We start from the raw sequence: 21,346 nt of genomic DNA on the forward strand, positions 1-21,346 counted from the left end.
TGTCCCCAGGGCCACCATCCCCATCCCATGGGCTCTGCTGTCCCCATCCCACAGGTGGTGCTGGCCCCGTCACTGCTGCCCCCACGTCACAGCCCCCCCCCGCCAGCCCCTCGTCTCCGCAGCAGCTGGGGGAGACCCGCGGGCGCCGGCAGAGGAAGGGGCCGCGCGGCCCTGGCTGCCCACCCGGCCTCCCTGCCCGTGCTGTGCCCCGGCCAGGCAAAGGCAGGCCGCGAGGGCTGCGGACGGCAAGCCCAGCGCCGCGGCCAGGGGTTTCTGCTCGGCCACTGTGCGCAGCGCCCCATCGCAGGCGCAGCAAGGGGCTCGCCGAGCTGCCCTGCGTGTTCAGGGGGTGCCCGCTGCAGCCAGCACCCGCCCCGGCCCCGCGGAGGCGGCCGGCTGCTCGGGGCCGGGGGTCCCGGCCAGGCTGCGCACCGCTGCCAGCGCTCCCCACCCTGGGAGCTCCCGCCTGGCGGACGAGGAGAAAAGCGTGGTGGCACGGGCAGGACTGCCCATCGTCACCTCCTCGCCGGGCAGCCGCCGGGCGTCATCACCTCCCACGCGGCCCTTCCCGGCCCGGCTCGCGGCCTGCCGGGGAGCTGCGGCTCCCGCAGCATCGCATCGCGCGTCCTGCTGCGGCCGGGGCCCGGGCAGCGGGCCGGGGGGAGGCATCGCCCGGGCGCAAAGGGTTAACCCGCGCGCGGCCCCTGCCCCGGCCGCCAGCGAGATGCGGCAGGGGAAAGGGGAAGGAGCCGGAAAGCCCTTCTCCGAAGGCGCCATCCCCCCGCGGGGGCGAGCTCTCGGCTCCAACACCCTGCGCCGCGCCGCCCCGCCGAAAGTAAACAGCCGCCAGCTTAAGCGCATTCCTGGGCCAGGCCTGGGGTGGGGGCGGCAGCGCGGCCCCGGGGCGCCCGGTCCCCAGCCCTGCCGCCCAGGGGCTGCGTGGGCAGCTCGGAGCCCCCCGGCACTCGCCGCCGTGCCGCATCCGGCCCCAGCGGGGCATCCTCGCCGGGGCACCCTCCCCGCGCCGGCGGGGAGCGGGCGGTGGGAGACGCCGCCTCCCCTGCTCCCCGTCGCAGCCCGCCGCTGCGCCTGCTCCCGCGCCGCCCGCTCGGCCGGCAACATCTGCCGGGCAGATGTGCGCCGGGGGCTCTGCCCAGAGCCTCCGTCCCCTGCCCAGCGCTGGCCCTGCGACAGGGCACTGCCGAAACCCCTGCTTGGGGGCCCCGTGCCTTCTCCAGCGCCCAGGTGCCTGTCGTTCAGGGACCCTCGCCCGCCCTGGCAGCCGGCGGCCCCGCTGCCGCGGCTCTGCACAGCAGGGCTGGGCGTGCGCCCGCGCCCGGCGTCGCGGCCCCGGCTCCCGCGGCTCAAAGCCAGGCGCCGAAGCCCAGCGCAGCTCGGCTGCTGCAGGCTGCTGCTGCCAACGCTCCCCGGCCCAGGGCTCCTGCGCCGGCGGGCATCCTGCCCCCCAGCGCCAGGGGGGCCCAGACCCTGCACCCGGGGGCAGCGGGGCGGCCCGGACCCCGTGACCGGGGCCACCCCCCCTGCGAGATGCTGCTGGCCGCGCACAGGGCAGCAGGGCCGGACAGCCCCGAGGGCAGGGATGGGCGAAGGTGCCGGGACGGCCGCGGCCTGCCCAAAGTGGTTATTTCGGCTAATTCCCTTGGCTGCTGCCGCACCTCCTGCTCCACCGGCCGAGCGCGGCTCCCAGAGGGGCCGCTCACCGCCTTCGGAGAGCGCCGCCGCTCGCTGCCCCTCGCTGCCCGTCCTCGGCCGCTGGCGCGGGCCTCCCGGCACGCCGGACCCCGCACCAGCAGCCGCGAGCCCCTCGGAGCCGGTTTCCGGCCTCCCACCGCAGTGAGCGGAGCCGAAGGGTTACGCCGAGCTGCCCAGAGACACAGGAGCGAGCGCCCGATCTCCCGGCTCGCACGGCGGATACGCTCACACCCTGCTCCCTGCGGACGAGCAACGGCCCGCGCTCAGCCGGCCGAGGACGCCGCGGAGGGACGCTCCGGCGCTCCCGCGGCGCCTGGCAGGGGTGGCGGGGATTGCAAATCGCGGCCCACGGCCGGGCCGCTCCCCGGGGCTCCAGGCGCAGGTGCTTGGGCGCCCGGGCGCCGCGGGGTCCAGGCCCGGGGCCGTGCCGCAGACGGGGCGCAGCGGCAGCCCGAGGGCACGCCGGAGCTCGCTGGCAGAGGCAGGCCGGCGGCGGGGACCCGGGCGCTCCCCCGGCCGCCGGCAGCCCAGCCTGCCCCAACGCCGCTCCCCGGGCGGCCCCCGTGCCCCGCAGCAGCAGCTCCGGCTCCGGGGGGGTTTGCAGCACCCGGGGCTCAGCGCCTGCCCCGCTGCGAGCGCTGGGCGCACTGCACCGGGGAGCCGGCGCCCCGCGGCCGAGCACCGCGGCCCGGCGCCCCAGCAGCAAAGCGGCGGGCGCAGCTGGAGCGGAGCGCGGCGCCGCGCGGGGGCAGGCAGCCCGGCGAGGCCCCCGACTCCCGGCGCTCTCCAGCGGCGCGACCCGCACTCAATAAAGTCGGGCATGATTTACGGTGCTGCCTACGCCGGCTGAGCAGAGCCAGGCGCTGGGCTCGGCTTACCGAACGCCCGACCCAAAAAAGGCAGAGAGCGAGGGAGCCGGCGGGCGCGGGGGCAGAGCCGGCGGCAGGGCGCCGTGCTGGGCCCCCGGACGGGAGCGCGCCGCCGCCCCTACCCGCGGGCACCCCGGCCGGCCGCCCACCGGCGCGGGAGCCCGCAAGCGCACGTAGCTGCTCGCTGGCAAACGGCCTCGCGCGAAGAAGCGCAAAGCAGCCGGCGCGGCCAGCACGGGCCGCCGACGCAAGCCGCGCACCCAAGCCCCCGGCCGAGCCCCGCGCAGCACCGTCGCGGGGAGAAGGGCCCCCCGCCCCTTCGCCGCCTGGGTCCCCGGGGGCTCAGGCGCCTGCTGGTTTTCCCTGCCCACGGCCAGCCTCCCCCTAAAACAAAAGAAAAAGGGATTCTGGCAGCGGAGGTTTGGGCTCCGGCACAGCCGTCCCGGAAGAGGACTTTGCCGGGGACGGGTCCTGGTGGGCGGCATCAACGAGCAACCCCAACGCCGCCAAGAGGCACCTTGCCCTCGGGGGGACAACGGGGCCTTCTGGCCCAGCTCGGTGCAAGGCTGCGGGGACCCGCCGGCGCTGGCACTCACCCCGGCACGGACGGGCCCCGAGCCGCGGCGCCGGCACAAAGCGGCTGCGGGGAGTTTCACAGCTGCAGCGCCCTTGCAGCTGTTTTAGAGCACCGCTTAGAGGGTTTTTAAAGCCGATTAGAGGTGCCTAGAGCTGCTCAGGGGGTGCATTAGAGTCACTTGGAGGTGACATGAAGTCGTTTAGACAAGTTTTGGAGCTGTTCAGAGTTGTTTGCAGGAGTTTTAGAGTCATTTAGAGCTGTTTGTTCAGGGAACTTCGGTGGAGCTTTGGGACTTTCTAGAGGGGCTTAGAGGCGTTTTGAGAGGTTTCGAGTCCTTTAGCGCAGCTTTCAGAGGACTTGCAGAACAGCTGGAGGGCCTTAGAGCACTTCAGAGCCGTTGAAGAGTATTTAGAGGGGTTTTGCAGGCTTCAGAAGAATTTTAGGCTGTCCTAGATGTGGTTTAGAGCTGCTCAGACCCTTTTAGTGCCATTCAGAGGAGCTGCAGAGTGACTTGGAAACGTTCAGAGGAGTTTAGAGACGTTACAGAAAACATTAAATGCTGCTGAGAAGAATATTAGAATGGTTTGGAGGAATTGCTGAGGCCTTTTAGAGCTCTTTAGAGCAGCTTAGAGGACTTTGAGGGGACTGTTCAGAGCTTTCAGAGAACAGAGCACTTTAAAGCCATTTCACAGCCATTCAGAGGAGTTTTGGAGTGGTTCACAGCTGTTACAAGGTTTGTTTTTTTTTTTTTTTTTTTTTTTTTGATCCATTTTGAGCAATTTCAGGACTTTGGGAAGAGTTTAGAGGAGTTTAAGAGCTACTCCAAGCTGCTCCAACAGTTTCAGCTTCGTGGTGCCTTTTGGAGCTGGTCAGAGCTATTTAAGCAGTTTAAGTGCGTTAAAGCTGTCCAAAGACCCTGCTAGACATTGAGCAGCTCCAAGCTGTCTGAAGGGGCTCAGAGCTTTTTAGAAGGCTTTTAAAGAATATTTAGAGCTGTTGTGAGACGTTTTAGAGCATGTTAGAGCTGTTTAGTGTTGCAGACTGGTTTAGAGCATGGTAGAGGTGTTACAGAGAGGCTTAGAGATGTTTTAGAGCAGTTCAGACTCCGAAGTGTTTTAGACCTTTCTGGAGCACTTTAGCAGTGGCTCAGAGCGCTGCAGAGGATTGTTAGAGTGGTTTGGAGCAGCTTAGTGTTTAGAGGAGTTTTAGAACAATATACAAGAGGTTATGGACAAGGGAAAGCCCTCCATATCCTTACCTGGAGGCTACCGAAACGAGTCCCAGGAGGCGCTGAGCCATAGCTCAGTCCAGGTACCAGCCCTCCTGCGCTCTCTCTTGAAAAGCTGGATGCCGGTGGGGGATGCTGCCAGCTCTGACGGTCCCTGGTCCCTAACCCCCGGTGAACCCTCTCCAGAAAGCAAAGGGCGAATCCTCCCCGCTTCCAGCGGGCGCTGAGCCACAGCAGAGATCAGAGGGCAGTTTTGGTGCAGCTCCCTGAGCACCGCCGTAGCCAGCTGGGTCCCCCCCTCCAGAGCCCCTTCGCCACCTCCGTCAAGCCCAGGCTCATGCAGCCCCGCTGCGGAGCCGGCGCCGGTGGGACGGGCGACGCACCCAGCCCTCCCCAGCGATCAGCGCCACCCCGGGAGGAAAGCAGGCCGCTGGGCAGGAATAGTAACAGCTTTTAATCTGACAAGAATTGATACATCATTTCAGACAATACTGTTTTTGCCTCTTGGTTGGGACTTCCTTCACATACCGACAGGGAAAGAGGAACGTTTTCGGGAAGTACAGGTTTCTCCATAGGGACTTTAAAGCATGGTGAATGTGCAAGTCAGTGCTTTGTTTGCTTAAAACTTTTTCCCGGTGCTTATTTACAGTTACAGTACCTCTTTGTGAGCGACAGGAAAAAAGACGATTGTTTTAACTGGGGATCCACGATCCCGAGTTGAGAAAGGCAAATCTCCGATATTTATATATTTATACATATATATATATATATGCTTTTGTGTATACACAGATACATTTCTCTCTTCTTTAAAGTATTAAAAAAATGATCAACCTTCATTCTATAAAAATACCTACTCTACAAGATAGAAAAATTTCCCTCTCCAAGTATACACTGATTTACACCCAAAGCTTCTCTGGAAATGTACATTACGTGGCTTCTTCCCGCACGCCGGGGAGGCAGGGAGGGAGGGGGCAGCGGCTGCCAGGGGACAGCTCGGTCTACTCTCAAGGCTGCAGGAGAGCTTGGTTTTGGGGGCCGCGCTACAGCGGGGCAGAGGAAGGCGTCAGCAGCGCATCGCTCCGACTGAGCGACTGCCCTGCCCGGCCGCGCGAGCCCCGAGCCCTCGGCCTCGCTCCTCCGGGCTCCGTCCGGCGGGGCGCTCCCTCGGCCCGACCTCGAGCCTCGGTCGGCGCTGCACGGAGAGGGCAGGCCTGCGTCCAGCCGAGCAGCGCCGGCTCCCGGCTGCCTCCCGGCCGCCGCACAGCCGCACGCGAGCCAGCACCCGGCCTAGGAGCATTCGAAGAGGGGCGTGCGAGGGGGTCATCGTGACAGTCGCACAGCGGACTCTAGGGCAGAGGGGTCTCGGGCCGATCCCCCCAGGGCCCCGGCGCAGGGGACGTCGTTCTGCAGAGCAGCAAGCCACGGGGGACGCAGCACAGGCTACGGCTGCGGCATCTGCCATCTCTTCTGGCTAGTGGCACCCCTCAGGAAAAAAGCAAGCTGGCCGATGGAACAGCACTCCGGCTTGCCAAGAAATCTGTTGCATGCTCAACGCAGCCATGCTCGGAAGCATTTGGGCGACAAGAAAACAACCCTCCCAGCCAGCAGCCAAGAGCCAGTTCCTTGTGCCTTCTATTCTCAGGCCATTCTGGCATTTCCAAAACGTAACAAGCAGGAAAACTATCTACCTTTTGGGGCTCAATATAGTACCTGAGGCCAGACCCCTGGGAGTTTGCTGGCCTGTCCTCTCTCGGGAGTCGGAGAGAAGCAGGCTGCTTCAACCAGCTGCCCCCTTGCTCGCCGCGGGGCACGCTGCGCGAGGTCTGCTTGCGCCAGCAAGCCGAAAGCCGTCTGATGTAAACATGGCTTTTGTTTCCCAAGGAGCTGTTATTTTATTCTCCGGTCAGTGGCCTCCTCTCCCCAGTGGCATAGAGACTGCAGCCCAGGCAGGCTCTGTGAGCCAAAAAAATCAGAGCAGCTGCTCCATCCCCTTCCTCAGCAGAGGCAGCAGCAAGGCCAGGCGACTGGAGCGGGCTCTCCCTCCAGGACTACAGCTATCACCAGCAGAGCCCTGCTCCGAGCGGGCGCCGCACAGGCCACGCGACGCTGGCCCCAGGCAGCGGGGCCGACGCGGGGCCGCGGCGACCACCAGCCGGCCCCGGGAAGCTACGTGGCCCTCTCCGCTCGGGCTCGCGTGCGGGCGGCCAGGCCTGGCCCCGACCGCCCTCGGACACCGCGTGCCCACGTGCTGGGCACCGCCAGGCCGGACCAGCCCGGGTGGGGTGAGGAGAGCTGGTCAGGACCAGCCTCCAGTGCAAGTGGAAAAGTCACAGCCTTTCCTCCAGTCCCTGCAGGCTGGAAAGACAGCACCGGTGTATCTATAGCTGGGGCCGGGGGGCACATCTGCCCCCCGAAGCTACCGCCCCGCAAGCTCAAGCCCGGTCGCCCGGCTCAACGGATAACGCAGAGACCCCTTGGGAGCTTACGAAAGACAGCAGGGGAGCCGGGAGGAGGGCTGCTGAACCGCACAGCGGAGCTGTGAACGAAGGTGTGCTGAGGGGAGCGAGCCACAGACAGCAAAAATAAATAAGGAGGCAGGTGACAAACTGCACTGACGCCCTGTCCCAGAGAAGGCCGCTCCCCTGCCTCTTCCTTCCACCAGCGAGCGAGAGAGAAGCCAGCTAGCTCTCTGCACGCGACCCCCTTCCCAAGCAAAAGCAGCAGGGCAAGGATTAACTGTGCCAGCTGGATGAATGAACTTGCATTAAGTTAATACAAAAAATTCTACAAGTCCAGGACATGTTTCCCTCCTTCCTAGGTCTGCCCCAGTGAGTGAGTGTGTCATGGACACTTTGGCAAAGCAGACACTTGGGCTGGACAGGGCAGCAGGGGAAAACGCCAGCTCTGCCCCTTCCTTCTCATCCCTTTATCCTACGGTTCAGAGAAACCTTCTGCTTACAGCCCCGGTGTTGGCAAGCTCCTGTTCACACCCTGTGCGTCAGAGGCTCGGACGCTCGCAGTAGGGACAGTTCCCGTGCACGGCCACTTGCCAAGCTTTACTGGTAGCGGGGACAATACAGGTCCTTCCTCCGGCTGCCCGTTGCCTGTGTTTCTTCTCCAGGTTCCCTTTCATCCTCCAAAGGCAGAAGGGTTTCAAAATAACAGAGTCAGACAACAAAGTGCTGCTGCTGTTTTTCTTTTTCCCTGGTCCACTGGATAATTGACCCATCGATCTGACGTGATGCTTCCTTGTGCCTTCATCAAGAGCAAAGACGTTTCAAGTCCTCTTTTTCCTCTCAGAGCACCAAATCCACACCCAACGAAGAGCGCGCAACTCACGGCTCTTGGCCGCCCTTACTTCACTTCCAGGATGGAGGGGTTTGTCTCCATGATGGCCACGATGATCCTGTCAATGTAATCCTGCAGGCGGAAGTTGATCTCTTCTTGTTTTTGAATTGCTTCCATGAGCTGCAAGTGGGAGAGAAAGGCAGCAAGTGGTCACCGACAGCCGCTGTCCAGGGACCGAAACATTTTCTTGCTGCTCAGTGCACTGAACTGCACCCATGGCAGCAGGGGCCACAACCAGCACACAAAGACATACTGGACTGAAGAGATTTTCCTTTTTTTTTTTTTTTTAAAGCTTGGATTGCTCCTGGTCAGGTACGACAGCGTTTCAGGGAGCGACTGGTGGGACTGCATTGAGTCTTGTGAGCTCCTTAACGCCCAGACTAACTCCCTGCTTCTGCGGGAGTCTCTCAGCTCTGACTAGTCTCCCCACGATGGATGATCCTATATCCCAAGCTTTCCAAGCCACACCATGCATTTGGGGGCTCAGATGCAAAAGCCAGAGGCAGCTCCCAGACTCCCATGTTAGAGCAGCATGTTGTGGTACCCCTGAAGCTCACCTCAGCCTTTCCCTCCTCTTAAGGGGGCTCTGGCCCAACAGCATGAGGAGATGCCCTCAGCTACTGGCCCAGCTCTTAACTCTCCTATCCTTTCTCAAGTTCCCAGCCAGATGGGAGCCTGGAGAAATCAGGGCACCTCACATTTCCATCTGGCCCCCAAAATATCCATGTGCATTTTCCCCAACACATTTCTCATGATCTGAAAGATTTAATTCTGATACTTATGCTCTCACACCACTATCTGGGTACCACTACTGGAGCAGGGAGAACATGCATCAGAGTAGGAGGCAGGAACCAATATCCTTGGGATAGATCACAACTAAACACACACACACATACACACACCCTGCTCTCTGAACTGTCCCAGGAAGAGGAATACTGCCACAGGGTGGGCAAAGGGCAATGACAACATGGCCCTCCAATGAGAGGACTTCCAGCAAACTGGAAGGGCATAGCTTCCCCTACTCCCAGAAACAGGGACTGGCAAGCAGGTTACATCCTGAAAACTCTTTAAAAAGTTGCATGGATATTTCTTTGCTCGTGCCAGCTTTCAAGTGACTTTTGGGAGTGAGCTGCACTTACAAGGCAGGGCTCCTCCCAGGCCCTCTGTACATTGACGGGAGGTTAAACACACCAGCCACCCCAGAGAAGATGTGGTCTGAAGTAAGCAATTCCCTTGCAGCAAGTACCTCGTCTCTGGAGACGGAGCTGATCTCTGCAGCCAAGGACTCTGAGAAGGAGGCTGAGAAGAGGTTCTTGGCTCCCTGGATGCTCAAGTTAATGATCTGTCCATTCAGTTCATCGTTCTGCTCCTTCAGGTTCCTGTTATCCTGTTCATAACAGATTCATTCATTCGTCAGATGCTGCCAAAGCACGTGGTGCCCCTGAAGCAGATCGTTCAACCCTGACTGCACAGCTGGGGAAGGCAGAGGCTCTCATTCCACACAAGCAGCTAACAGCAGTAGGCAGACAGTCCAACTTGGCAGAACCTTGAGAACCTCTAGAAACATGGGGTGTCCTGGAGACCTCAAGGGGCTCTAGAGACATGACATCCTTTAGAGGAAGAAAGCTACCTCTCCTGTCCCAAAGCCACGCGCAGCCAGCTACAGAAGACAGACTCCTGCACAGGAGCCTTATGTGGCCTGATCTGCTTGTGAAGGCTGCAGAAGGCACGACCAACTCATGAGCAGCTTCCAGGTCAGAAGCCCTTAGTAGCCACGACTGGTGCCGAACTTGTGCCAGGTACCCTCCTGCTCTATTCGTCCTTCCCCAGTGCAAAGCCTCAGCAACAGGAGCAGTCCCCTGTCACTTACCAGCAGCTGGGAAGACCAAAGGGAACAAGCACACTTGCCCTGCTTCCCATACCCCATCGCTAGGGCAGGCACTGGGTTGCCAAATCCAGCGCCAGCCCTTTGGGAGGCTGAGCAACCAGCAGGGGTGGCAGTCCTAGGTCTGTCAGGGAACCTGCATCCCGTTTTGCAAGTCAAGCAGTCAATACGTTTCCCTCCCTGCCCAGCCCCAGATACCTGCTTGAGCTGCCTGATCTCTTGCTCCAGCTCCGTCTCCCGCGTCCTGTTGTTGTACTCCTGGAGCCCCATGCTGCTGCTCCTGCCTCTTCGCTGCTCAGCTTCCAGCTTGAAGAGCTGCAAGTGCTCAAGCTGCTTCCGGAGGTCCTCGATGAGCTGCATCAAAGGAAGAGGACAACTGCCTGAGCACCACATCCCCCGCAAGTCCAACAGCTTGCACTGGTCACTGCTGCTGCAATACATTGTTGTCTCCTAGCTAGGAGCAACCCCATCAATTGCTGCGGCAGGATTAACAGACCCCTTCTGGGAGGCACATGGCTTCCCCTCTTCCCCAGCAAACAGGAGAAGGGGAGCTACTCAAAAATGTGAAAGCAGCCCCAGCCCCTGGAAGGACTCTGTCAGAGCACCAAAGACGCCGGCTCCAAGTCAGCAGAAGGACATAGAGGCCCTCCCAGCAACGCGAGCATTTGCTCTGGCAGCTCCCATGGCTCTGATCTCCCTCCTGCCACAACAGGAAGCCTTGGCTGGGGAAAAAGTGCCATGAATGCCTGTCACACCTGAGTGCTCTCAGCCTCATCAAAAATGACTCTGATTTCCCCTTTGAGGCCTAAATTTCCTTTCCTACAGCAATGGCAAGTGCTAGCTGAGCCTCTAGCTGGAATTCCCAACTACACAGGCCCCTGGAAGGGGTATCTGTGCCCCCCGCCCCCTGAGTACACAGGAGCTGGGAGCTCTGCCAGCACGCAAACTCCTGCTGCCTCTAAGCTGGCAGCTCTCACCCAAGCAGCCTCGCTTCCCCACCCTCCCTCCCTCTGCTAATGCTTGCTAGTGCCACACACCATCATCCCTATGCTTCTGCCACAGCTCCTTTGAAGCAGGAGAGAAAGGGATGCTGTGGGGAAGAGGCCAGGAAGGTACAGCCTGACTGGGTTCGCAGATGCAGATGGACACACTCAGCTGAATTTAATGCAGGCAAAAGCAAGAAGTGACAGATGTTACACAGTGAAGGTGCTGTACTCTCTCTCTGCGCCCCGGCAGGACCAAATGCTTGAGCTGTACCGATCTCTGGAGAGGCTGGCTCCTCCCAGGCTGGGTGTGTGGCACCCCTGTCTGGGTGGACCAGCTGGGCACCTTGTGACAGGCAGAAGGAGCACCGTACGCTTCTCACCTCCTGGGTAGACTCCTTCTCCTTCTGAAACTGGTGTCTCTCCTGATTCAGCTTGTCCCCCATCTTCCTCTTGTTCTCCTGCTCATCTGTGAGCTGGACCGTAAGGTCTTCGATCTCATCCAGCAACTTCTGCTTCTCCTGTAACGACATGAAGCACAACAGTCACAAGCCCCGTCTCCAGCGCTGCCAGGACTCTTCCTATTTGCTCAAGGACACTACACACACCGAACACCACGAGGAATGCTCTTCTCACTGACGTATTTGGATGCTCTGCCTGCTGTGACTTCATTTGCTGTCTGAGGACTTCAGGGCCCGAGTGTTTTGGCAGCAGTGAGAAGAGCCACACACCAAAATAGCACCATTAGAGAGTAAGATAGTAAGAGATGATCAAGAATAAATCCAGCAGCAATACCCATATAGGCAAATACCTGCACTTGTGCAGCTTCTGGCAGCTTAGTGCTGGTATAGGACATTGCTTGGGCAGGAAGGGGCCAAGGGCCAATGTAGGGGCTACCTCCACCCCAAACACAAACCTTTCTAAAAGCCAGAAACACCAAAAAGACACCAGACCTAATGCTGGTGCCCAAATGGCCCATGCCATAAAGAGATCAGAAACACCTCTGAAGGAGAGCTCCAACTCCCCAGGTAGGTGCTGTGTCTTGGGTGCTCTGGTCTACGCAGTGCGGGGCCAACAGCACTCCACAAGCATGAAATGCAATGTTAACAACAAAATCCCAATTTCAGACAACAGGCAAGATATCACTTTATCAGCAGGGGTTTCTCTTCTCAGCAGGGAGGAGCAGTAATTGCACCTCTCACTGCTCATTAACCACATTAACTGCAGAGAAAAGCAGCACTACTCTACAGAGAGATGAAGGACCGAAACAAACTTCACACGGCTGAACACACCTAGGCAGGAAATACGTCCTCAGGCCCCACGCTGCCTCCCAAGCCTGGCGCTGGAACCTGGGGCTTTCCAATTACTTGTACAGAGCTTTTCATACGCATAGCCTCAATGTACTTTGCTTACAAGGTCCTGACAGATGAGGTTGTACCGCTGCGTCAGGCGGAAGACTGGGCTGACAATGGTCTCCTGCAGGCTCACAGGCTATGAAGGGATGAAATACTTGAAGGCCTTAAGCTGGGCAGGATGGAGATTTGATTTCATGTAAATTTTAATCCTAAATTTGTGAGAAACTTGAACAGTACTTTGATATCACCTCTGTACCAATGTTATATATGCACCCCTCTTCACTCTCCAAAAACAACGATCTTGTCCAGCTCTACGGGGACTCTGTTACCCTGGTGAGCCTCCCACCTTGGCCCCATTAACAGATGCCTAGTCCTGCATCCCAGGTGCAGGGAGAAGATCTCGGAGATACCCCAGTGCTTTGAAGACTCAATGCGCAAGTCCCAGCGATGGCAGATCTACACGGGCAGGAAAGGGAGATGGACATGCCCGCTCCCTTACCTCCCTTCTGAAAGCCATGCTCTTGCAGCTGACGGCCCCACGCCCTGCTCCGGGAGGCAGTTGTTTGGGAATGGGACAAGCCTCCACAAGAGGGCACGAGCACCTTCACAAGCAGCACGGAAAGCACTACCCAGCCCCGCTGGATGCCACTGGCTGCTCCAGCGGCCTACGCTACAGCAAGCGGAGCAAACTGGGGCTCCGCTTTACACAGGCTGCACCATTGCCGAGGGATTTCTGGAGGGTTTTGTCAATCAGCCTCCAAGCCAAACACTATGCATTTATAGTATTAAGGGATAGCTCTGGTCCAAGGTTCAGTTTACAAGGCCTGGAAGACAGAAGAGGCTCTGAAAGGATTTGCTTGTTACATAAATCAGATTTTGCATAGGCCCATCATACACCTGAGAAATTCAGCTTCAGCTACATGAGGTGACAGTGCAAACCCAGAAATACAGCTCTGGGACAAGCTTCCCAAATCACGGATCAGCCAAAGCACACAGCCCTAACAGAGGGCTGCAGGTGGGCAAAGCAGGACCTGCCAGGAGAGCAGCATCTGGAGAACCTAGCAGGTCCCAGCTCCAAAATGTTTGCAACAGGGTAACGTTGCAAAACATGGCTGCGACACACCTCTGAGGCATCTCCAGGGGCTGAGACAGACAGGGCCCTCTTATACACACACACACACGCGTGCGCACACACTGTCCTCACCTCCTCAAGTCTCTCAATGTTGGCTTTTAAACAAGGGACACAGGACCTCAGCTCGCTGTTCTCATCATCCAGTTGCTGCAGCCTGCAACAATACAGATGTGTAAAAAGAAAGAAAAGAAAAACTCCTCCAAACTTCCAAAAGGTAGGGGACTTAACTAAAACAGCACTAGGAATACCAGAACAGCATCTGCTGAAGGCAAGTTAGCAGTGATCTAGCTTTTCAAAGCAAACCCTTAGCCTTTCACTATTTCCACTTTGGTGAGGTAAGCGAGGGGTTCCACACAGCCTCGGACGAGTCCTTCGTTTGATGCACGCCCTCCTCAAACAGATCTAACCCTATTCTTTCGGCCAAAAGCTTCGTCAGCTCCCTCAGACTTTCAGCACTAGGCACCAAAGAGCAAACACATCGCCTAGGCAGAGTCAGAGCAACCAGGGGTTCAGAGAAGGCTTCAGCTTTGCATTCTCCAGCTAAAGCAGCGTCCATCTGTCATGGCAAGTGCCCTATTACAAAAGCCTGGTAAAAATACTGCCTTCATCTTTCATTTACAGCAAGGGCTTGGCAATAGCAGAAAAGATTCTGGAAAAGCAGCAAGAAAAAAAAATCAAAAAAACCTCTCAAACAAATGAAACATCTCCCATGCCACTCTTTTCTTAGGAAGCCAACAGACTACGTGAAGCCAAGAGGCTATCTGGCCAGAACACTACCTGTATGATGATTCTGCCTTCCTGGGGCAGCTGGTAGGAGCTGGGACCTAGTTCTGCTCCAGTACCCCATTCTGCTCCTTCAGGAGCAAACAAACAAACCCCACATACAAACTTCAACCACACTACGTTCCTACAGTGATGCTTCCCTCATTCAAAGAGGGGAAATCCATTACCTCTAGACCTGCTTCTGCTTGACTCAGGTAAATTCCTATTGCAGTTTTGGCAGCAGGATGAGAAATTTGCCTGTTTACATGAAGGTGACTCATACCTGAGCATCAAATAGACTTCCATTGGTCGTTCATATGAACGAGTACACAAACGAACACCCTCTTCATGCGTACATTGCAGGGGCCACCCACAAACGGAGAAATGAGCTATATCTAAATTGGCTCAGTGAAATCCAAAGAAAGAGCCCAAGACTAGGCTCATGGAGGGGCCCGATCTCCTATTTCGGTACAAAGGTAAGGAAGGAAAAATAGCCAGAACTCAGGGTTCACCATGACTTCAGCTACAATTTTAACCAAGTTAAATTCACTTTCTACTGCATTTTGTCTCTCCAGAGGCCTCAGCTGCAAAGCATCACCATGCCCATGTAGTCCAGCAGACCTGCCACCACCCAGCCCTGCCCCAACCATACCTGGCCTGCAGGTTCTCAATCTCGATGCTCTTCTCTCTCTCCATTTTGCTCAACAGCTCCCTCTGCTTCTTGATCTCCTCCAGGAGTGTTTGGTCAGCTCGCAGCTCCTGCTCCTTCAGCTGCTCCTCGAGAGCATTTGCTCTGCAGAGAAGAGAGGATTCATTATTCACGAACGCTATCCCCGCGGCACGGTGCCGTTCCAAGGAGGGATCGGACTCTCTTCCCAGCCTTTCTCCCACCCCACAACAGTGCTAGCAGAAGCAGACTGCAAAATGCAAAGATCAAGTTTTCAAAGGAAGGTACATCCATAAGAGTTTCAAGCAGCAGGTGTACGAGGGCTTCACTTTGCTCCAGTAGAGGCAGCAGGAAAGCATCACAGGCTGTGAAATCCTTAAGGACCCTAATGCTGATGAACATGACATTTAAATAAAATAAAGGTAAATGGCAGATGCTGCTACTGTCTCCTCCTATTTGTAAGGCTCCAGACTGCATGAAAACCCATTTTAAAGGAGAGGCCAACAAGGATAAGGGCAAGGGGAAGCACAGCAATTATCTCGTAACATGCACCCCAGTCGGTTGCAGTCACAGCACCATCCAGAATAAACTACTTAATCTGAAACTGGTCCCTTAATCCTCCTGTTTTTCACACTTTAATGTCCCTAACCAAAACTAAGGGAACTGCAAGTCCAACTTCTGTGTGCCAGCATCAACAGCAATCTCAGGGCAGTCCTGAGACTGCCACTCAATTCAGGCAGTGGTCCTGTGTGCTCAGGCAGGGCAGATGTATTTGACAGCACGTCTACCTGCACTCGAAAGCAGGCAGAGGCAGCCCAAGCTGGCTGCCCCGTTTACGGCTGCTGGCTGTAAAAGCACCCATCTACCCAACAAGGGAACCCCAGCAGCAGCCAGAGAGCTGAAGTCTGCTAGGAGACTGACGTGCTGTAGCTTATGCAACCACTTTGCACGGGCAGGCAGGGAAGCCTTTTGCCAGATGGACTCGTTCTTCATCGAGCAACAAGTAAACTAAGGGCTTTATTTGATTAAAAGCCAGCTGACACTTCTGGGCCAAGCTACTAAAGTGAAAACATTCCTCTCGCTGCAAAGTTTATCGGGGCTTAGAGAAACCTTTGTTTGAATCACACAGTTCCATGACAATTATTACTTAACAGTCTTACAGCTCTATAGATAAACTCCTGCCGGCTTTATCTGCAGAGTGTAAATACACGGCTGGAAAAGAGAAGCCTGTCAGATTAATAAGGACAGTGATCTTCCAACGGGATCCAAAGGGCTATACCCCAGGCAGGTTCTGAAAGCAACAGGATCAAGCTCGGCTGTGGGGAGGGCAGAGCAGAGATACATAGTACAGACCCTGCTGCATCTCCCATCCAGACCTGTTGAATAAAACAGGGGCCAGAGGAGGAAGAGCGCATTTCCCTTCCCGAACAGGGATGCTCCGTTTCCCAAGAATTGTGAAACCTTCTGCGCTCCTCTGAGCCAACCCCTAGAGCACCAGTGAGCTTAGAGAGGGGAAGGATTTGGAGGCATATATTAAAAAGCTATTAAAACAGAGCTAAAAGGCATGAAAAAGCACTACAATAGCTGCATACAGCTGAATAGAAGATTTCAGAGGAGTGGCGTGCAAGCTGGTGTTTTTACCAGGAGGCGGGCAATTTGTACCTGCAGAGCTGCAGGCAATTTCCGGAGCTCCTGGGAATTTGCCAGTGACCCAGAAAGCCTTGTGCAGGATGCCGCGATCCCACACAAGAGGCCCTCTTGCAGAGGAGACGGCCTGAATGCCTGCCGGATTTCACCGCAGCCACCCTCTGCCAGGGAAGGATCGGAACAGCAGAGGCAGATCTGTGAAGCTTTCATGCTATTCTCTGCCCGACTCTCTCCTTTCCCCACATGCTCAGGTGGCTTCTGAGAACAGACCCCTCCTGCGCGCAAGTGGCCACCCCAAGGCCGGCACGGGGAAGGCCCGGGGCACCGTGGCACATGGGTGCAGGGGGAGGTAAGACATCGCAGATGTCGCTAAGCTGCATTTTGAACGGCCCAGCGAGGACCCGCTCTGCTCGCGCGGCACGAGCTGGGCTCCCATACCTGTGCACAAGCTGCAGGTTTTCCTGCTTCAGTCGGCTGTGCTGTTCGCCGTTGGCAGCTGTGTCCTTCTCCAGCTCAGTCACCCTCTTCTCCAAGAAGACAACCTGTGCAACAGCAGAGGGGAGGTTCAGGTGCTTAAACCTGTTGGCAAAGAGGTACCCAGTGCCAAAGCAATTCCCCTGCCTCCGGCGCCCCACGCAGGTTTGTCCTGCTTGCTTTGCAGTTCCTTCACAACCGGCTTCCTTTGACCCTGTCAATCTCACATAACTCGCAGTGTTTTCTGCGTCCCACTTTGCACCATGCAAGCCATCCCTTGCTACAGGAACGGTTGCTGGAGCCAACCTCACTCCTGCGCAAGCTATTTGAAAATGGGCAACTGCCACTGGAAGCAGGTAGCCACTCCTTCATTTAAGGAAAATCCCTTTACACTCTAGTTCTTGAATTTTTGGTGTCTCCCAAGTGCCAGTACACAGCCAAATGCTCCACTCTTTCCTTTGCTCAGGAACTTCACGGCAAGGTACTGCAGGAAAGTCTGGAGGGAAAGATCCCAGCTAAATCATCAGAGCTCCGCTGAGTTCAAGTGCAACAGTGAGGATTTCCACGAGCTGGGAATAACTATCCCAGTACTTTTTTAAAGACATAACAAAGATTCTGGATTCAAAGAGATATGTAAATAAAACATGTACTAGGAAACCATGCTAGTTTGTGGGAAAGGATCAGAGATTAGTATTTCCTATCTGTAGCTGCACGTGTTTTATTTCAGTTGTTCTTGCATTTTCAGTCACTTTCCTGCAGTGCTGCACACTGTAGAAGAGCAAAGGGGGCCAGGAGTGCCACTATATTTCACATCCAAGCTGGAAGTGCATGTGTGCACGTTGTGGGGAACCCTAAAAGAAAAGGGTACGTGGTCCCAAAATCTAATTTGTACTGAGAAAGGAACAGCAGCAATGACAAGAGACAACTAGAAGCATGTTTGCAAAACCCAAACCACAGAATTCCCGTCACTTCAGCGGGAAGGGTAAATTACATTCAAGTGTATTTAGAAGAAAACAAAACAAAAAAAAACAAAAAACCCACCACGCACACACACACACAGAGACCAACCCCAAAGACATAAAGTCTTTACTGGAACTACCGTACGCGCAGTGTCCAGAGACAGATACCTGGAGGCTCTGTTCAGGCATGTTAGGTTTAGAGCGTTAGGTTTCTATCCAATGTTCTGGCTCGGAAAAAGGTTGATTTTTTTTTTTCTTAAAAGGTTTTCTATGCATTATAATTATACCAGCGTGCAGTCAAACATATGTGTCTTCTCTTCCGCACCTCTGTTCCATGCAGTTCTCTATTCATGATTATAGATTTAAAAAGCCATTTTGAAAGAGTTTCATGACTGCAGCAAATGTTTACACAAGTCACAATTCACCTCATCTTTAACTTTTCGACTTTTCCTTAGCTATTTTTAGCTAGTGGTGATTGAACAAAAGCTTTCTTGTCCTCCTGCCCAGCTCACAGCTTGCCCTATAATCCTTTGCTCATAACTCCCCTGTAAAACTGAACAGGAACAGCACACAGGCAGCTTTATATCCTCATGGCAGGATGAGCAGTAGCAAGAGACAACCAAGGAAAGGAAAGGAAGACTTTGTTTCAAATCAGATGACTTCGCTCATCTCAGAGAAGCGGAATTTGACAACAATTTATTACGAGATGCAAAGCAGAAGTGAAAATAGTATTCTTTCAGTGTTGCTCTGGAAACAGCCACACCTTTTTTCTCCAGGCACACGTTGGTGGCACCTCAATGGCTTTGGCCGTGATTAGGACTCTTCCTTCTCTGCTCCCTGCCATAACAGAGACACCACCCAGCACAGGCACCACTCAGAAGTTGGAGGGGAATCAATGTCAAGCTACAGCACAGGGTCATTGGCCAGCTGGGCAGCGAACCTTCACTCCCAGTGAGAAGACACCAATTAGACTCCCCCACCCGCCACAGTTAACTCCACAATTCAACTCAGAGGGCTCTCATTTTCCATCCCCCTTCAATTCAGAGGGCTTCATATATCTCACCAGCACTGATCCACCCTGTGTCAGCTGTGCAGTAAGAGAAGCTTTAATACAGCTCTTGCCTGGGGATCTCAAGGTATTGCAAGCCATGAACTACATGCTCCAGAACAGTATGGACACCGTCACGCTTACCTTGTCTGTGATGTCCTCTTCTGTACAGTCCAGAGTATCCCGGTAAGACTCCTCCATCACACCCACAGACAGCGTGCCTGTCTGATGCAGCTGTCTATAACAGAGACAAACCACCCCAACCCACAGCAACACAAACATTAGGGAGAGCATTGCAGAACACAGTGATTTAAGATGACAATTACTATCACAGAGTACGATCCTCTCCTGCCTCCTCTTCCAATGAGATTTGATAGCACCGCTCTTTCTTGGGCTACAACTTTCATAAGCAAAGGAACCCGGAGGTTTGGCCCCTCACAACGCAATGGTCCTTTTCATTAAGCCAGGCTCCAACAGGTAAAGTTACCACCTCAGGGCTCCTGGACCACAGGACTGAATCGGTGGCTGCCTACTAGCTGAATGAACTTGCCCAGCAAGCAAAACACAGAAGCAGGCAAGTACTGTTGGGACTTCATGCTATGATCGCTTGTTCTTGCTCTTTGGAATAAGAAAAGATAAGAGCTCACTCTCTCCGCTCCCTTTCTTTACTAAGAACTTACTAAGGCTGTGTTATCCAGCAAAGGACAAAAGGACTCTGCTCTAGACACCAATAACGCTAAAAAAGAGAACCAGGGGCAGGGGGTGCAAGGGGAAGAGGGAAGCGAAAAAACCCTGAACTTGTTGTGAAATACCCCAACCCACCTCCCACCACCAGCTGCAAAAGCTGAGAACAAGCTAATGATTAGCAAGGGCTTGCAACATCCCTGCCCACATGGCTTTGTTTTGATCCAAAGGACACAGCTCAGTGCTCTGTGGAGCGCTTCATCAGCTCTTAATTCTCATATTATCATTGAAGATAAGCTTCATCTTTGCATGGCAAATGAAGTGACCATTGCTACAGTGAGTGGTTATTATATTCCAGCTCTGTGAACTTTAGATAGATGCTGCCTGGAGAAAAATCTAGTTTCCAATACTAGCCAGTGACTTCAGTAGCGTGGCTTACACCACAGTCTGTGCTCTCGAGCGCTTGGATGAACAGCCTGCTGAGGATCAGTGGCATTTTTTCTCGCAAGGGGAAACACGTATCTGAGGACTGCCAGCAACCGGTTCAACTCATTCAAGTTTCGTGACGAAGATGGGTCTGTCTTAGGCCAACTGTGCTCACCAGTTCAGTTAAACCTCTCCCCTCCCTGGGAGGGAAGATATTGCAGATGAATCTTGCCCTGTTCTGGCATCCCTATCACACGGGGAAGCGATCTAGAGAACTACAGAGGTCCCTTCTACCCTAAATTATCCTATGAATATATTCTATATATTCATATATTCTGTTCCTCTGTATTCCTCCTGCACAATGTGCTGATGCAAACACTCATGAAGCATAATTGGCATTAACCAAAGAGACCACAGCTGGGGTACCAGGTTTATTTTGCATCCTTACCTTGAGTATATATTTAGGGTTTAAAGGCTCGGGAACAATTACCATTCTAGGCCATACCAAGAACAATAAGGCCTAAGCAGCTGAGGGTTTTTGGCAAAAGTAGAACACTGATAACAAAAGTTAGGGAAGAGCCCTTACCAAAGTCGAGTCAAGTTCTTAAAAGCAAACATTTGGTATTATTCCCTAATTACAGTATCTGCAAAGACTGTTCTTTTGGCTGATCGTGAAGATCTGGCTCTACTCTGTAGCAAAACCTTGTTACCTTTGTCACTGTCACAAACCAAATTTGACTGCTCCCAAATTAACTGACATTTGCCCACAAGTCCCAGGGAAAATCAAATACATAACCCTTTTACTGCAGCTTGACCCATGAAACTGTAGCCCAGCGGGATTTCTGGCCGAGACATTTCTCGGCACAGAACCAGCTCATACAGCGAACGTACTACTCGTAGCCCTCGCAAGCTGTTGGGTTACCTGAACTGGCATTCGTTAAAGGCAGCGGCTCCCAAGCCAGAAGGGCAGAAAGGAGGCTGTATGCAAAACCAGAAAGCGGTAACAGAAGCTGTATGTAAATTCTAACTCCCTGAATTAGAGTCGCCAGAGAGTGGGAGCCAAGTGGAATCCCTGAAGTCAATCTCCGCTGCGAAAGCAGCATCCTAATTCTTAATCTGATCCTTAAATACTGACAACTGACCCGTAAGTGCTTTGAGTGCTATGTGGAAACACAACGCAGGACATAGCTTCTTGGGGCTTTCCTCATTCACCTGCCTTGCTGCCACAGGCGGTTTGAGAAGCCTCAGCCATGGAAAGGGCAGTGCTGCTAGGGCAGCAGCCTGCAAATGAAGAGGGACAAGGCCCAATCCCCCATGGAGAGGGCAGTTTTATTCCCAGAAGTTTAACTGAAATCCTCCCCAAATTTGCTGTGCCAGAGAAGCAGCTACATCCAGTCAGAATGAACCATCTGTCCCTGGACATGACTATGCTTCCTGCTGAGCATACAAGGAAAAACCAGCAGCATCTCCCAGAACAGGCAGATGGACCTTGGCAGAGCTACTCACTGCAGGAGCTCCTGCACACAGAAACTTGCTACTTGTGAGCTTCAGAGGAAATGGACTTTTAAATGCAAGAAACTAAGAGTAAG

The 21,346-nt window shown here is 55.1% G+C and overlaps 1 protein-coding gene across 7 annotated transcripts in view; it reads right to left on the bottom strand.

Annotated features, from left to right (window-relative positions):
* Window positions 1–4,821: 4,821 nt before the first annotated feature.
* Window positions 4,822–21,346, bottom strand: part of RAB11FIP3 (RAB11 family interacting protein 3) — an 89,434-nt gene continuing 72,909 nt past the window's right edge. For all 7 annotated transcript variants that reach the window (XM_068908211.1, XM_068908210.1, XM_009673899.2 and 4 more), the window contains 8 exons: window positions 18,792–18,885; window positions 16,605–16,708; window positions 14,505–14,645; window positions 13,163–13,244; window positions 10,987–11,124; window positions 9,819–9,974; window positions 8,982–9,122; window positions 4,822–7,855 (listed from right to left, as the gene is read on the bottom strand). In XM_068908211.1, coding sequence (XP_068764312.1) covers window positions 7,742–7,855; window positions 8,982–9,122; window positions 9,819–9,974; window positions 10,987–11,124; window positions 13,163–13,244; window positions 14,505–14,645; window positions 16,605–16,708; window positions 18,792–18,885 — 970 coding nt within the window. In that variant the 3' untranslated portion in view covers window positions 4,822–7,741. The remainder of the gene's footprint in view (window positions 7,856–8,981; window positions 9,123–9,818; window positions 9,975–10,986; window positions 11,125–13,162; window positions 13,245–14,504; window positions 14,646–16,604; window positions 16,709–18,791; window positions 18,886–21,346) is intronic.

The sequence above is a fragment of the Struthio camelus genome, chromosome 15, assembly GCF_040807025.1.
Source record: "Struthio camelus isolate bStrCam1 chromosome 15, bStrCam1.hap1, whole genome shotgun sequence".
Taxonomy (NCBI): domain Eukaryota; kingdom Metazoa; phylum Chordata; class Aves; order Struthioniformes; family Struthionidae; genus Struthio; species Struthio camelus.